The 17,403-nt window shown below is 31.1% G+C and overlaps 1 protein-coding gene across 2 annotated transcripts; it reads left to right on the top strand.

Moving 5' to 3' along the window:
• The first annotated feature begins 97 nt into the window (after positions 1-97).
• On the top strand, positions 98-14,843 carry LOC139483461 (uncharacterized). Of its 2 annotated transcripts, none has more exons than XM_071267484.1 (7): positions 98-325; positions 5,287-6,295; positions 10,525-10,893; positions 11,189-11,598; positions 12,645-12,744; positions 13,406-13,491; positions 14,153-14,843. In XM_071267484.1, the coding sequence occupies exons 2-7, from the start codon at positions 5,290-5,292 to the stop codon at positions 14,198-14,200; spliced, it is 2,019 nt and encodes a 672-aa protein (XP_071123585.1). In that variant the 5' UTR covers positions 98-325; positions 5,287-5,289; the 3' UTR covers positions 14,201-14,843. The 2 variants fall into 2 exon arrangements, with proteins under 2 accessions (XP_071123585.1, XP_071123591.1); XM_071267490.1 differs by lacking the exon at positions 98-325 and adding an exon at positions 1,991-2,048.
• The last annotated feature ends 2,560 nt before the right edge of the window (positions 14,844-17,403 follow it).

Here is a 17,403-nt window from a genome sequence, read left to right as displayed (position 1 = left end):
TGTGATAATTTATCATATGTTATCTGTCAAATGTAATATTAAATTACATAAAAAGGTAGTATCTAATTAAAACATGACTTGTATTTTGTCTTCTTAAGGTATTTTTGTATCTATTACATGCCAGGGAATACTCCAGTCGTGTGATGGATCGTCTTTGTCATTTATATAGCATTTAATGTTCGTGACAAAAATATCACACCTCTTAACAACGTACTAATGAGTAACACCCATTTACCGTAATGCAGGAATAGTGATTCCATCATAGATTGTCTTTTGTTTGTAAAACATTACTATTTTGGAGAATACGGAATATTTTAACCTTGAAGTAAGTAAATTTATTTCATTAGAATTGTGAAGGGAAAAGAGAAATATAATGTAAGACAAGTATAAAAAAAAAATTTGTTATTGTAATACAAACGGAAAAAATGATATCATTGTTATATACCTTTATACCTAACAAATAGGAGATTGTCTTCAAATCTCCATCATTTCGATACCAAAGCAATTGTCAGAGTATCGAACAGCGATTTTTAGGTACCATTAAAGATATGTATATGTGAAACTTACCAAATTCAGAAAATGTGGATATAATTCATAGGAGATGTGATATTTGAAAAAAAACCCATCAAAGATAATTGGCGTATAAGTATGAGCTGCAAATAGACAGAGCAATCAACAATCAAAAGTTCACTACATATAGTTTTTATCAGTTATGAAAATGGCAATGAACAATGGTTAAACACTTAAGCTCTGTTGAAAGTTCATGATGTTAAAAACTACATACTAATTCAAATACTCCCAAGTGATATTTTTCTTAAAGATGAGGTATGATAAGAGCCATTGTGTTGCCCCTAAATATTGCAAAAAAGGTAAAAAAAACCTTTCAAATAATGTGAATTGTAATTATAAATCAGTAGGTTAATACAATCCAAACACTGTAGTGCAGATACGTCATATGTGATGTCACTGTGATAGCATAAACATGTTGAAATCTAAAATAATAATTTTACACATTCTCTTTTGGACAAAATGATGTCATATTCAAGCTGATACGCATTCTAACGTACTTCCATTTTGAAAAAAATAAACCGGACTTAAACACATGAAAGATACAAGGTTTATAATTGAGTACGCCAATGTTCTCTTCGACTGTAACGGACTCGTCAGTTGTACATAAATCGAAACAGCTACAAAACCAAATCAATTAGAAAAACAAAATTAAAGAGCATCGAAAACAATATCTATGAGGTTTTTTTTGCAAAAGTGAGCACTCATGTGTCTTTAAAAAAGTGTAATACTTTTTTCGACATATTGACAAGATTTCGTTTTCACTCCTTAAAGGTCCATTTTGTTCTAAAGTATTAATTCTAAATAGTAAATTTACTGATTTTCATCACCTAAACGATCCGTTATGACGTCGTAGCACTAATTGCTTATACATGAATACATAATTTCTTATTTTGTACTTACGAGATTTGTATTTTCGTTTTTGTTTAATAAGACTATTTAGATTAATATATATCATTATAAGACAGAAACGAATGAAGTTTAGGGCATTTGATGATTGACCCTACATAAATTTTTCGGTGCATGCCGTTGTGTGGTTATAGATGAAATTATATTAACTAAATTGCGTATGAAGGTTAGTATTGTACCAATACCTGTTTGTAGTTTGCAAGTAAAATACTGATTAACATCTGTGTCAAGGATACGTACTTTGTCTTAACATTGTAATTTTTAACATTTGGCGTCAGTGTTGGTGGTAAAGTGGTCTACAGGGTTGACATATTGGTATCAATCAACAAAATAGAATAGACAGTGAGTCAATAAATTGATTTTTTGAGGATATTGAAGTCTGAAATGACACGGGGAGATGAAATAATGGTCCTATAATATGACAAAAGTAGCCCTCTTAACAACCTGTCAGAAATTCATGTTCTTGCAGTTTTTGTCCGTATATAACATTTGTCACTACACCTACATACACTGTACGATAATTATAAAACTGATTGACAGAATTGACACATTTGGTGACCATCTTTGTAAGCGTAAGTATATGTTTATGTAATTATTTCCTTATTGTACGTATGAATGTAAGGAAATACATATTAGGTCAATGTCATTATTTATCAATTTGAGTATTTATTGAATAAAGGAAACAGAATCACAAAATTTACAATCCCAGTTAACTTTACTTTTGTATTTTTTTTAGCGTGTAGTGATTTTGTTTCGTTAATTGATACACCGTGTACTTTCTTTTTAATCTTTGTATACAGAAAAACAAAGAATTAAAAGCTTGTTTGTATTTTCTTAAGGCACCATACACATACGAAATTCACTGGTTTTTTCTTCCATTTACTCTGTTCGGCGAAATAAATATTTACTGTTTTCTCCTAAAAATAAATCTTAAGCAAAAAATACAAATTTTAGTTGATATATTTTTAAAGTTGTCTTTTTAACTTTGAAGAGAAATATCAGGACTTTCAAGTTTCGAGTTTCAATTTTCTATTCATTATGTTGTACTCAAAAATGTATTTGTAACAGCTTGTTTTCCGGATGTAATCGTGGTCCATAGTGATTGTGTGTTGCGATGGTGTGATATTAATGGTTACACGTAGTATATATTTTTTTCAACGTCACAGTGATTATCGTCATCGTATTTATTAAATGACGTAGATGTTCTTATGTAGATAAGTTTAGGCAGACATCTGAGGCAATAAATATAAGGAAACTCCTTAATAAACGTAACTTTGTTATTTGAAGTGACCCCATCATTTTGTCTTTCAACTTTTACACTTCAAACTAAATATAGAAATATGTAAACATCAGAAACAAATTTGGTGACCAAAATTTATACTTTTATAGATATAAACAAAGCAATCGATAAGATTGCAAAGTTATAGTTCTTAGATAAATAAATATTATCAATAGATGTAACTTAATTTTTACATCACCTCTATATACTTTTTGTTCATTTTTATATATTTGATTGATTTATATTTCTTTAAACAAAAGATGTCATAATCCAGTAAAACTTGTAAAATTGTCGTACATTCATGTATCTGTCGTCCAGAGATATTTTTCTTATCTTATAATTTCTTTGATTTATTTTTCGGATTTCTCTATTAATCTCACTCAATTCGTTTATGAATTTTGATGCCATATGCATAAATCATACAAATGTTTTTGTAAAAACGTGACAGATATTTCATGTTTTCATTGTGTGAAATAATCTGATATCACTTTTTGTATGCTGAGTATTCATAATTTACTTGTTTATGGTCTTTTTATTTTGGGGTTAACATTGGTGCATTTCTTCTATAATTAATTATGTGCTTATAATAAATTACTTTGGATGTTTCTGTTATGGTTTCGGTTAGATACTCTATTATGTCATATCGTTTGTAGTCCAAATAATTTAAAAAATGGCCTTTCCATGCTATTATTGTCATGAATTTTGTTTGGACGAATATTGTGAAAATAATTGTATAAAGTGCGGAATTGCATGTTAGTTACGCTAACGCGTCACTGTTTTTTTTATATCATGTAATGTTTGTCGTTGATGGATAATGTTAGTTATTGTTCTCTGGTTTGCATGTTGTGTCGACTATTATATTATTTGCTTGTGATTCTCTGTTATGGATTTCTTGCTTGTGTTTGTTCTGTATTTTTGTCACGTAGTGTTTTAACGATATTTTAAACATTGTCTTAAGCGGGAGGTTTGGCATGCCAGGTTTAACCTACCATTTTTGTTTTTGTAAAATGTTCTGTACCAAGTCAGACTTATGGCAGTTGTCAAATAATTCGTTTCTATGTTTGTTGGTGTTTGTTATTGTTACACTTCGGTGTTCCTGTTGTTCCCTTGTTTTACTTTAATAGTTGATGTGTTTCACTTGGTTTTCTGGATTTGTTTTCTCTCAATCGATTCATGACTTTGAACACCGGTATACTATTGTTGCCTTTATTTAGATTTTCCTAATGCTCCCCCTCAAATCTACTCAGTTGTTTCATAATAATCTATAAAAATCTCATTGTTTGACTAGTTTTTTTAGTTTTCTATTTGCAATCATTTGACACCACTTTTTGGAATATTTGGTTTTAGTTGCACATCAATTATGGCATTGATTGGATTTCTATATTGACATACACGCCACTAATACGTTGTATGTAAGCAAATGGCCGTTTGGCTCAATAAATTTAGGCATTGTTTCTTGGTCAATGTCTCTGTTGAGATACTTTCGTCGAAGACTTAATCATCAGCACATTAGTCAACCATCATGTGCTTACATAAAATATCTTTGATAATGTGAATAATGTAAATTTACTGTCAAAAACACGTTTTATAACATCTACGGTATCAATTTTACTGAACAAGGTGTGCATTTTGACAGTAAGGGTGTATTCAGTAATGTTTGAGGCCAAATATTTGGACACCAAACTAAATTAAACATTCAAAGTGTCAGAATAAAGTTAACTTTATTATTCTTACTGCACTATATGCGCAATTAAAATTTCTGCTATTTTAATTTGAGCGCCATTCATGACCCGAGAACACAGTTATTTTGCAGTGCATTTCTTTTAGACAATAAATTCAAATTTTAAAAAATCGCACCTGCTCTATCGCAAAAAGATTTTGCAGTGTAGTGTACTACTATTGGGACAAATACTATCAAAATTATAGAAACTTCTACCAGCACTCAAGATATTGACAATTCTGCGTGAAAGTGGTCTAGAATTCAGTTCGACAGCTTCAGACGTTCTAATTTTTGACTTTTTTAACTGGACCAAATCACTACTTAGAATACAGATTCAGTACCCAATTTTTTTTAACATGTAATTTCACCCCCTTCTTAAGATTTCATGCATTAATTATCAAGAAATGAATTGGGAAAGTGTATCTAAACAAAATGCAAGTTATACACTGTTCACACTAGAGACTATATTCGTAGACATCGAAAACCAAATGACGATAACTGTGTCCTTGGACCTCATGAGTCTAATGTAGACAAAACGACAATATATTAGATGTGTTTATCAGAACTTTTTAAAGCAAAATGCTTTAAAATTTATTTGAAATATTGAAGAAATTTTTAACTTTTTCTTTAATTGTTCAGTAAGTTTCTTAATGTGATTTTATTAAGTTTTGTTGTTCTTTATATGACTTCCTAGAACTGTTACACGATTATTAATTTTTGTTAATTATCATGTGTTATGATTATAAAAGTATCTTTGGATAACTAGAATAATGATAAAATGGGACTTATTAAAATATAATTTTCTTTTTAGATTATGAAATTACAGCGGACATATCTTTCAGTATTTTTTCTAGTAGCAATTGTTATCAATGAAGCTTTTTCGGCACCAACGACACCACCAACGACGAAGGCAAATACCACAACGAAAAACACAACAAAGAAGCCAGAAAATAAACTAAAGACAGATAACAAACAGATGATAAAGACTAACAGTACAAAATCCGTAGAAACAAAAACAACCAAAAACACGTCTACGACGACAGGACAAAACAAAATAGATATCAAAAGCGAAAACCCCAAAGCAATTATGTCTAGTAACACTTCTAAATTAGAAACCCAATCTAAGTTGAGTTCAAATCAAGTGGATATTGAAGCTTATGATAGTGCGAATTCATCGACGACTTCCAAAGTGATCGACGCAAAGGGTAGTTCTGAAATAAAGCTAGGGCAACAAAACGATGTCAATAGCAAAACCAAAGAAATAAATAAACAAACCAAGACAGTTAGTGACACGAAAGTCACCAACGCAATAGATTCTTCAAAATCAAAACATTCTACAACAAAGGATAATGCAGATCAGACAGTTTCAACAAACATTGTTAAAACAATAATAAAAGCAGATGAAAAAAGCAATGATGCTAAACCCACGCAAAAAGAGAACAGTGTAAATACTTTGAATCCAGAACAGAAAACTAAAAATGTTAAAACAGCAAATTTGAAAGAATTAAAGACAGATGTATCTGCAAAGAAGAATACTGTATCCCCTGAGAACAAAACTACAAAAGATATTGAAAGCAAACAAAATTTAGTTGACAAAACACCCAGTCCTTCTACAAAAGATTCAAGAATGACTTTTCCTAAAACGAATATCAACAGCAATGATCAGGAAAGTGGGACATCAAAACCAATTGAACAAAAAGAAGATAATGTGAAAAATGAAAGAACATCAAATGTCCGAAGAAATGTTCTTACAACATCTACAACCACACAAGCAACAGCTACTGATACAATGGAGACGGCTACAACATGGGATGGGTTACGTAAGTTTTACTCTTATTCTTAATACCTCTTCATTCGAATACTTCATAGTAATATGATTCAGTAAAAACCATTCATAGGGATTATATAATAAGTTCTGTTGTGCTTAGAATTGAATAATATGAATTAAAGGAGGTTAACATACTGTCTTCAACATGACACAAGATAGGTGTCTGTACATTATTTCATGTTCGGAATTATTGTTCAAGTTGGGAATAAATCTCGTACTGAATATGACATCAGAGATGGCTAGGTGTTATTGACATATTTGATTCAAATTTTTACACATCGTTTTGGTATTATTATATAAAGATATAAGCCAATGTTCCTCCCAAAAAGTTAGTTTTCCCAAATCAAAATTTTTATATAAAACATATATTTTTATGTAAGTCTTTCTAAAACATGTTCAATATTAGAGCAAAAAAAATCACAAAATGATGCCATGATGGCCGGTTTTCTTTTACAGTTAAGACGCCTTTAAGCCAATTTTTCCGCAAATTCAAAATTATAAATACTGATATCGACATGCTTCTGTCTTTTTTAAAACATGTTAGCGATTGTGTTTTAGTAGATTTATTACTGTTAATTTTCAAATTCCATGCGCCAAGAAAATGCCTTGCCATACCTTCATCTTAAACCAAGACTTTTAACCTTTGTTTAACGTGTAAAGGGTTATTTTTCAAACCATTTGCAAAACTTAAACCTGTCTATATCAATAATAAGCAAGAACCCTGATATGTAGTATTACTATAAATGGTATAAGTATTTTATATCAACAGATGAGAGGCAGTGAAAATATGTTTCACGCCATTTCAGGCTTATTTAAAATCCTATTGTTTAATCACTCCTCAATACCACATGTTGATCAGAGAAGCACCGAGTTTTAATGTTGATGTCGTCGATTTTATGCAAGTGGGGCAAAAGGGACTTTTCCATTTTTTGGTGGACTGCAACAAAAATGTCTTCGATCGTTTATCTATGATAACAGTTATTGCAGGACTATGCTTTGATTTTTATCCCACAATTAAAGAATGTTCTAAAAGAGCGAACGGGACTAACAGCTGATTTGTTACATTTAACGGAGAAAATATGTTAAAGAACAAACCTTTTCCGCAAATCATGAAGTATTTGTAAATTACAATTTATCAATTTTCGTGGTTTTTATTGCGTTGTTTTCTTCTTGAAACGTTTTACCAAAGACATAAAAAAATCAAACTGACAAATGAAACAGGTGTTAAATGTCCCAAGACTTTTCTGTTTTTAATCATTGTAGAATATGCAATTCTTTTTCATCAATCATGTAGATTGATCTTTTAGCATTTCAAAGATTAAAACTACAAAGACTAATGTGTCTTTCAAAATCACGATGATTTTGTTTTATCAAGTACATGTATGGAGCATATATTTCATTCATTTAAAATGTGTGACATATGTTTGGATTTAAATAGTCAAAATCGGCGAAGGCTCACAACACATTTAATGCACGTAATCATAGGACTGAACTGTTAGTGGTCAATTGTTGAAATGTATTTGCTTCTCTGATGTATTATGTTATATTATGTTATAAAATTTATTTGTATTTAATGTGCTTAAAGTAATAAAAAATTGAACATGTGAAACGGAACAAAGACCAAATGAAGTTGAATATATTAAAATACAAAACAAAGATACTTCCAATAACGAAAAGAACTAAATAAAATTAGATAAACACAAAATTGTTTTTCTTGAGGTATGGATGTTGGTCTAAATGCCAAGTAGGGTTTTAAAAAAGCTCAAATAAATCGGCTGAACAAATTGAGATAACAAACTTTTAACCCAAGCACAAAACTCCTGTACTTGATTCATGAGTTATGGAATACTGATATCGACAAAACAAAAAGTTCTTTGTAGGGTTATCATCAAAAATTGGTTGACCGATACAACGCATCTTTGTCTCAACTCATGGGAGACATGTATGTTTCCCCGATATTATGTCTTAAAATACAAGAATATTCTTCTGATCTGTAAATTTACCGATTGTGATCGTTAACGTATTATGACTTTCTGATTTAGGTGACATTTGACGCGTTATGCATACATAGTACATACAATGAAACGTTCGGTCCTTCGACACACACGCACTCGCTTCGTTTGGAGTTTGAGATATCTTCAGTTTTTTTATGTTTATTTGTTTTAAAAATGATTCACGTTTTAACATGGTATGCTACTGTTGTCTCCTTGTTTTTACTCTTCAATATTAACACGTAAAAGTAATGAGGTATCTACGACAACAAAACTCGCTACGTGTCGAAAAGTACTCAGTATCTTTCAATTTGTTTCGTAGTAGAATTAGATCCCTCATTACAAATTTAGTTATCAAAATTTGATGGCAAATTGTTTCTTTTTTTCGGGAACACGTCATACAGTTGTCAATAAAAAAAAACGAGAAACGCACACATTTCATTTCAACATCTTTTTAATATATGTATTTAACCACATTAGAGATATAGTCAAAGTTTGAATGAAGCAATCAAATTATTCAACAATGTAAGATTGATAGTTTTACAAATACTTTTGCAATTAATGTATTCCTATTTCATCCTAAGCTATAGATGGCTTTTTGTTTACATGTGAACATATTGTTGTGATAAATTGAGAGTTACTCGCATAGGCGATACGTGCATAACATAACCTTGTTGGTGCACCATTTATCAATTCAACACTGTATTTGGCAAAACTTTTAGGAATTTTTTGTCCTCAATGTTCTTCAACTTCGTACTTGATTTGGCCTTTTGAACATTTTTTGATTCGAGCGTCACTGATGAGTATTTTGTAGACGAAACGCGCGTCTGGCGTATATATGAAATTTTAATCCTGGTATCTATGATGAGTTTATAAGATAGTGAATATTGTTTCATCGGTACTGACATTGATCAATACATTAACATAACTAACTATATGTATTACTAAACTGTTATTAGTATCAACACTTGTGGTTCTACTTCCTGTCGACACTTATATTTAGGCATTGCACAAGGTCATGTTGTCAAGACTGTTTATGACGTCCCGACACTACATCTATTTGATAAAGACTTATTCATAATTTGATACATGCTTTAATTGTTAGTTCTTATTGGTTTTGAACTAATTTCAGTTACTGCAAGTACTGTCGGATCAGTACTGTTTGTTAAATCTTTTTGTGACTTGTTTTTGTGCTATGTATCGATCTAACGAACCTATCTTATTTCGACTGATTTTATAATTTGTTCTTACGTTGGGCTGTAACGCTACTAAACCTGTTCTGGTGGGGTGTAAGGTGACCACAAATATGTTAACCCCGCAACATTTTTCTTTAGCCTATACTATAGGTGGGGAGCCAGTTTATCGATGTTTAACTTTTGTTTCTATTTGTCGTATCTGTATTTTGTTTAATGCTTTGTACATGAATTAGGTCGTGAGTTTTCATATTTGAGTTGTTTTACGTTCTGCTATGTCGGGTGCGATGCATTGCTTTTTGCTCACTTTTGAAGTTCGTACAGTATCCTATAGTTTCTAACTTTAAAGACAGTTTGTCTCAGATGGACATTTGTCTCATTGGCAAATGTACCACATCTTATTTTTTATTAGCATATTCTTTAAATCAATTCTACTTTCTTTTTTCTTCTTCTTTTAAGTGAAAAGGTGTTGATCTAAGAAATAATTGTTTTGTATTTTTAAATATTCATTTTGATTTTGAAAAATGTTTTAAATTGTGTATGGATTTAATTTGTTAAGGAGCATGATGTAAAAGTGTCTCATATGTCTTTTAAGGCAGGAATCTAATACCGGTACATTTTTATGCTGATTTTATCTGATGTATAATATATTATGTATAATGTTAGATTGTGACACTGTAATAAAATAATTACTTACTTACTTATTTTTAAATTGTGTCAACCCACCATTTTTTCTTAATTGTCCTCTACCAAGTCAGAATTATGACAGTTTCTATGTGCGTTGGTGTTTGTTTGTTTGTTTGGTTTTTTTTGTTGCAGTTTCGATGTTTCTGTTGTTCCGTTGTTTCCCTCTTATAGATGATGAGGTTTCATATGTTTAAGTTCATAATCCAGATGTGTTTTCTCTTTGAAATCGATTTATGACTTTTGAACAGCGGTATATTACTGTTTCTTTAAATTAAACTCTTATAATTTTTGATACACAGTTCATTAAACCTGTTATATTTTAGGACTTATATATTATTTTTTTTTTACAGCCTGTAGCTCTCGATTCCAAGCGCATCCGTTGGATAAGACAAAATTTGAAACAGCTTTTAATGAAAATATTTTTGAAAATATATATCAGAGTTGCCCAGTACCATTAGTATGGAGACAAGATCAGTGCAGATGTGGATGGGCAGAACCTGAACTTATAGAATCATGCAAATGCTGTAGTCAAGGTCTGAAAGCACATACGAATCCACAAATGTACCAACGCTTGGTAAATGGACAATGGCAAGAAGAGACTTGTAGCACTTATACTGATAGCCAAGTATGGAATAATGACAACTGCACGTGTGTGTGGAACCCAAATAAACCACAATCTCATAAAGTGCCTGTTTTCAGAGGAGCCGTCTTACCTAAATGTTAGTACCTCCACTATTTTTTTATAATCAGCTATTTTTAAACAGTAAGATTTGTTTTTCTTTTATAATGTCTAGTTGGCATTCCTGCATAACTTTAAAAAAAAAAAACATGCTTTAATTTTTATGCGGGTTATTGCCAAAGTTGGAAACGTATTTATGGACGTTTTTTAAATTATCTTTTTTTAAATCTGTTCAAATGATACTTTAACATTTTTGCTTACATATTTTTTTTCAAATATATTCCTGTTGTCAATTTCTGAATTCCGTGTGATCTACAACGTATGATTTATTTCAGTAATGACAAAATGCGTAAATCTGGTGAATATGACCTTAGATGAGGGATTAAGAGATGCAGACGGTCGCGATCTTACTCCACTATTTGGTCGTCAGAGAATCAGAGTTGTAGACGAAAAAGGAGCTATTGGAAAATCAGTAGAAATTCGTCGTGCTCCATTTAAACTAGGAATTTTTAATGGAAATGATTTACAATCTACTGTGTACTTCAAATTCAGTTTTAAAGTTCATCCAGATCAAGTGCGCAGACGTCAAAAGATGATAATTTTGTCAAATGGATGTAAAAGGCGTTGGCAGCGTAAAGTTATTCAGCCATCATTAGAAGTTTCTTTCTATCCTTTTAATGAAACGTTTGAAGTACAGTTTTCAACGAGTGGAAAAACAGTTGTTGAGTTAATGGACGTTGCTAAGGTATACTTTTTTTATTAACTGGTTAGTAACAAAACAAAACTGCAAACAAAATGGAAGCGTTTCGAGACCGGCAGGTGCATAATTTGATATTCTGAATCATTATTAAACTTAATTGTAAAAAGAATCATTATTAAACTTAATTGTAAAAAGAATCATTATTAAACTTAATTGTAAAAAAAAACCAATAGGGGTAACACATATGAAAATCCCAATTGTTCTTTCCTTAGTTTAGTACATTTTCATGATAAGACCATGTAAGCAAAATATATACACATAGATATTGTGTTGATGTGTATCTTCTGCACCTCTAAACTTCATTGTGTACATTGAAGAACACATGAAATATGTCTTCATTGATATCTCCTGCGCCTCTACACCTTCATGGTGTACATTGTAGAACAGACAAAATATAAGCACATCCATTGGATAGTGTTTCGATTGGTATCTTTTGCACTTCTATACATAAATTGTTGGGTTTTTTGTAGAACAGACGAAATATATACACATTCATATTGTCTTTGTTGGTATCTACAGCACCTAAGCACATAAGTACCTTCATTGTGTACATTCATAAACAGACGAAATATAAACACATATATACTGTTTTGATTTGTATGTCCTGTACCTCTACGCCCTTTTTGTAGACAAACGAAATAGTGTTTACACATTCAAGCGTGAAACAGTTCCATGATCTATTCATTGCGATAAAACACCTCTGTTTATAAAAGAACAAACACATATGATGTCAGTGTCGGTGCATAAGATATATGGTTTCTAATCAAGACTATAGGGTATTCTCGAAACCTTAAACGTAGGGAAACCAAATACATATAAAGCCTACATGTTAATTTAAATCAGAGTTATGATAAAGCAGCCAAAGCTGTCATTTTGACGTTATAGATTCTCATTCAAATGGGTTATGAAGCATATCGGGGACAAAAATACAAACAGGAACAACTAAATCTTTGAGTTCAGTGAATATTCTTAAAGTAACACATCTCATTTATCAGACATTGTAAACCATGTTTTTGTTGCTTTACTTTTAGGACGCAAATGGATGGTACCAATGTGTTTTATATTTACAAGACAGGGTGCTGAGTTTGAAAGTAAATGGTAAAAATGCTTATTCGACAAACGGAATGTCAGGTTAGTCTTTCATAAACCATCATGAAATTATCAGTTTCCTTTAATTTACAAACCTTGATGTAAACTTTAGGAGATAAATGACCAAAAGGGATCTTACAATAATATGCAAACCCATTCACGGCAATTTTGTAACCTTATTTTGTTTTTTTAATAATTTTCAAGGAGAAAATCTAAAAAAAAAAATACATGATACAAATCGTGTTACTTCAAGACTTTTGAAATTGGCTAAAAATTAGCATGATGTAGAAAGTTGATATATGTATAATTCCGGATATATAAGGTTTTCATAAAATTAAATTGAGGATGAAAAAAAAATATTTAGATTGCAGTGAATATTTAAAAACTTTTTTGAATATAAAGGGATTTTGAATTGTTGGACTGACACCATAAAGATAACACTTTATTAATTAGTGCGTCCAAAGAATATTGCATTAAAGTGAATTGTGTTGTGGTTTGTTGAAGAGATGGGTCTTTCATTTATTATTATGTTGATTGTTTTTTAACGGGCCGGACAGGGGGGTTAATATTTGCTTCATATGAAGTTGGATCAAATGAATCTCAGATAAATAGAAATTGTCAGTGATGATATTTCTTTGTTTTTCCATTTCATCAGAGTTCTTTGTTGTAAGTTTGATTCTTATATTGAACTTGTTTATTCCAGGACGAGTTAAATCGACGGATTGTCCGTTAACGGTGGCAGGGTCACCTACAAATCCACAAGAACATTTCGATGGATATCTTGATGAAGTAAGTTATTTGTATTTTCCCATAATTAACATTATTTAACAACGAATTACTACTTTTTTTATTACAGCAGATTTCAGTCAGTATGTAGCTAATGGTAATATCTTTGGTTAGCTTGCTTGTTAGCTGAACCGTGAAGTCATTGTTAGGTAAGGTATACTACCCTCCTTTTAAAGTAGCTTAGTCCTACAGAGAGATAGATTTTTTATCTGTTGGGCTAGTCTACTATTAAAGGAGGGAAGTTTACCTTACCTAACAATGACTTCACGGTTCAGCTAACAAGCAAGCTAACTAAAGATATTACCATTAGCTACATACTGACTGAAATCTGCTGTAACTGTGTCTTCTATTATGTTAATGTTGATTCCATTTATCTCATTAATAAAACAAAAGATATTTAAGTAGCACTGATTTGTTTAAATATTCATTAAGCAAATACAAATAGGAATGGTAGTAAAAAGACCAACACACGAACAAGAAATTATTTAGTTCAATTACACGTCTCGAGTAAAGGAAGTTTACGTTATTTCTATCGTTAAGACTAATTGATTTATCTTGTGGGTGGCAAGCCATTTGAAAAGATAACTTTCTTGTGTGGTTAAATTTTATTACCGTTTTGTGGTGGAATCTATATTGCAACTTTTTAACGTTTCTTTTTTTTCAGCTACAGATTGTGAAACAGTGTAAATATGAGCCAGATACAGCATCATGAGAAAACTTATACTGACTTCCAAATATCATATTTGTTGAAAAAGTTCTATAGTTCGAAACATAATTGGTGTTTGTTAAAACTCCATTTCCCATCAAAATACGCAAAAATGACAACAATATGTCAACAGATAAGAGTTTACATTTTCACACGCACATATGTTTCCATCTTATAATTTTGTATCTTTGTCTTTTGTGATTTTGCTGTGAATGAACTGATATTGTGACATGGATGGTAACCCAATATCCCATCTTTTTTCCTATTATAGACACTTAGCTTGGATCACATAATTTCTTAAAAAAACATCACTACAATTCACCCAAATTTCCGAAATCAACTCGACTATCCGTTATTTTACTATCCTCACAAAGATTTAGTTCAGCCTATACACTCAAAGACTGTTCACGAAATTATGTGTATGGAAATCAATGTCTGTGTGGAGTTGTAATGCTTAAGCACATACCGTTATATACAAATGTATACTTCCCATTTAGAACATTAACAAAATATGTGTTTTAAGTATAAAACTGTTGTTGGCATTTATTTGTCATTTTATGAATTTCACGGGTTGTACGATTCACATCTATATGTTACTTGACTGTGTAATATAATATAAAGCGAAATCCAATAAATCATTTTACTTCAATATTGTCTACTTGTGTTGTTGTGATGCAACTTTACAATTTTAGAGATCTTCATCCGAAAGGAACAGCACATGGACAATCAAGAGAATCACATTTATCGGCATGAAGCCATTGAGAGAAAAAGAGTAATTGCATTTTAAATAATAATTTTATATCTAAATTGTTTGATATCGTTTAAAAAAATCATAAAACTTTTCAAACGGTTTAATCGTCAATTGAAGAAGAGAAATGGTGGAGTAGTATGTTGAAAAAAGTAAAATAACAAAAGTAACGAACTCCAAGGAAATTTAAAACGGAAAATCCATAATCAAATTGAAAAATTAATAGCTCAAAACACATTAAACAAATGGATAACAACTGTCATATTCCTGACTTGGTATAGGCATTTTCTAACGAAGAAAATGATGAATTAAAAATTGGTTTATAGCTAGCTAAACCACTTACTAGTATGACAGTTTTTAAAAATTCTATTATAAGGACAACAATGTGTGAACAAAACAAACAGACATGAGGGAACGACCATTCAACTTCAAAAGCGAAGGATGGGATACGGATTTTACATATAAAAAATACTCTGATCCCCAATTTAAGGGAAAAAATATTGTGGTCAAGCAGATGACAGAAAAATATTGCGTGAACCAAGATTTCCCCCCATAACTTATAGTGTTAAATTAAAAAAATATATATTGATAACTGTTTAAAAACTAAAAACGAATGATGATATCTAGTTTCTAGCATCTACGACATTTGTATTATGGGGTAGTTGTCTCATTGGAAATCATACCAGGTGGGAGACTCTTTGTTAAATTAATAGTGTTGATTGTTAAAACGATTCCACTCTTATAATTCGTTCATATTTAGGAAGAACTTTGTCAGAGCATGTATTTTATGATCTATATTCTAATTGTGTTTACATATCAAAAGATACATTAAAAACAATGATATTAAAAGTAATTATACTGGCCGAATTAAAAAGGGAATATAATGCTTGAAAAACGTTTTAACATTACAACCATGTTAATGAAGATTAATTGCCTAATTACTTCTAAATGTAGCAAAGAAAACGAGAAATGTATAGCTAAACGTGTATACACATTCTGTCAATTTTGATAATAAAAGTCGCCATTGTTCATTTTAAGACATAACTGTATTGGTACAAAATGGGGAAAAATGAAGCTAAGAGACGATTTGCCAACTCCTTTTTTTTTAGATGTCGACTTTCTTTTTGTTGCATTCTTATCCTGTTTATACATTACACAACTTCATCTTGTACGGTTTGTTCAAGGATTTGCAAATCCTTGGTTTGTTGAATATCGTTCAACTCATATTAAATGTATCTGTTCAAATGAAGCAGGCGTTATTCACATTAGTAACTTTGCCATCTAGTTATAGATACCACAGACTTTTTAATATTTAAAAAAATATCAGTTCTTATGTAATGTTGTAAACAAACCTAACATGAAAAAAAAATGATGACGTATCTGAACTGAGAGGAAATTTCTACATCTTTGAAGAAAAAGCGCTTAGGGCTTACATACTGATTTGTTTAAATTGATCGTTCTTTCGAATGTCTGATAACTTCGTACTATACTTACTGGACTCGCATAAATACTGCCGATTTCAATTCATGTTTATGACTTCATGAAACCTGTCAGTGTTGTGTAATAAAAGCGAAAGATACCATGCAAAGGGACAGTCAAACTGGCACATGTAAAAAATAAACTGACAACGCGATGGCAAAGAAAATAAAGACCAACAACAGTATTCCAAACACAACATAGAAAACAAAAGAGTGATCAACACGAACTCCACCAGAAATCGGGGGTGATATCAGGAGCTCTGGAAGATTTAGTAGACCCTTCTCCACATGTTCACCCGTGTTGCTGATGTAAGTATAAACCCGGTCACAAGTCTAATTCGGTTGGTCACATTTGGGGAAAAAGGAGGACAGGATTTTGTTTCAGCCTATTGGAATTGTTCCTATTCTACAACACACAATACACTGGATAATCAGAATATAAAAAATACGGTCTTATTTCCTGTTTGTCTCATATTGAATTATGTTCATCTGATCATCTCGAAAAGTGTACATTGTACAATTCTATACCCTAGTGACTTTCAGCTATACATGAGAAATCTTAAAACGATCTGACTTACACAAGGGTATACGACAAAACCACTTATTTGGTATAAAACTAACATTTAAACTTCATTGTCATATGTGTTACCTAGAAAATTGCGCACACTTACTATTTATTTTTGGAAAATAAAAATTAATTTTGTGAAGCAAATGACATACTGTATTTTTCTTAAAAGCAATGTAATGTGTCCGTAGTGACTTTGACCTGGTGAAATATTTTGGCTTTATATAAATGCCAGTCAATATGTCAGGGTACTGTCCTACATCATGTTATTGTATAAATCAGAATTAAGAAACAACTGAATGGGTTTATCAATACACATGCTTCGTCCATCTTTAAAGACCCAAATGTTGCAAAACACTTGTCCTACCTCCACGACACATATGTTGTTGTCCCCGCAGATAAAGCCCCATACTACATC

The sequence above is a fragment of the Mytilus edulis genome, chromosome 1, assembly GCF_963676685.1.
Source record: "Mytilus edulis chromosome 1, xbMytEdul2.2, whole genome shotgun sequence".
Lineage (NCBI taxonomy): Eukaryota > Metazoa > Mollusca > Bivalvia > Mytilida > Mytilidae > Mytilus > Mytilus edulis.
This window is presented reverse-complemented; position numbering and strand designations above follow the sequence as displayed.

Excerpts from the sequence above, each read along its gene's own strand:
- LOC139483461 (XM_071267484.1), top strand. The coding sequence starts at position 5,290 with ATGAAATTACAGCGGACATATCTTTCAGTATTTTTTCTAGTAGCAATT. Across the intron at positions 10,894-11,188 it reads AGGAGCCGTCTTACCTAAAT|TAATGACAAAATGCGTAAAT; the intron begins GTTAGTACCTCC and ends GATTTATTTCAG. Across the intron at positions 13,492-14,152 it reads TCGATGGATATCTTGATGAA|CTACAGATTGTGAAACAGTG; the intron begins GTAAGTTATTTG and ends CTTTTTTTTCAG.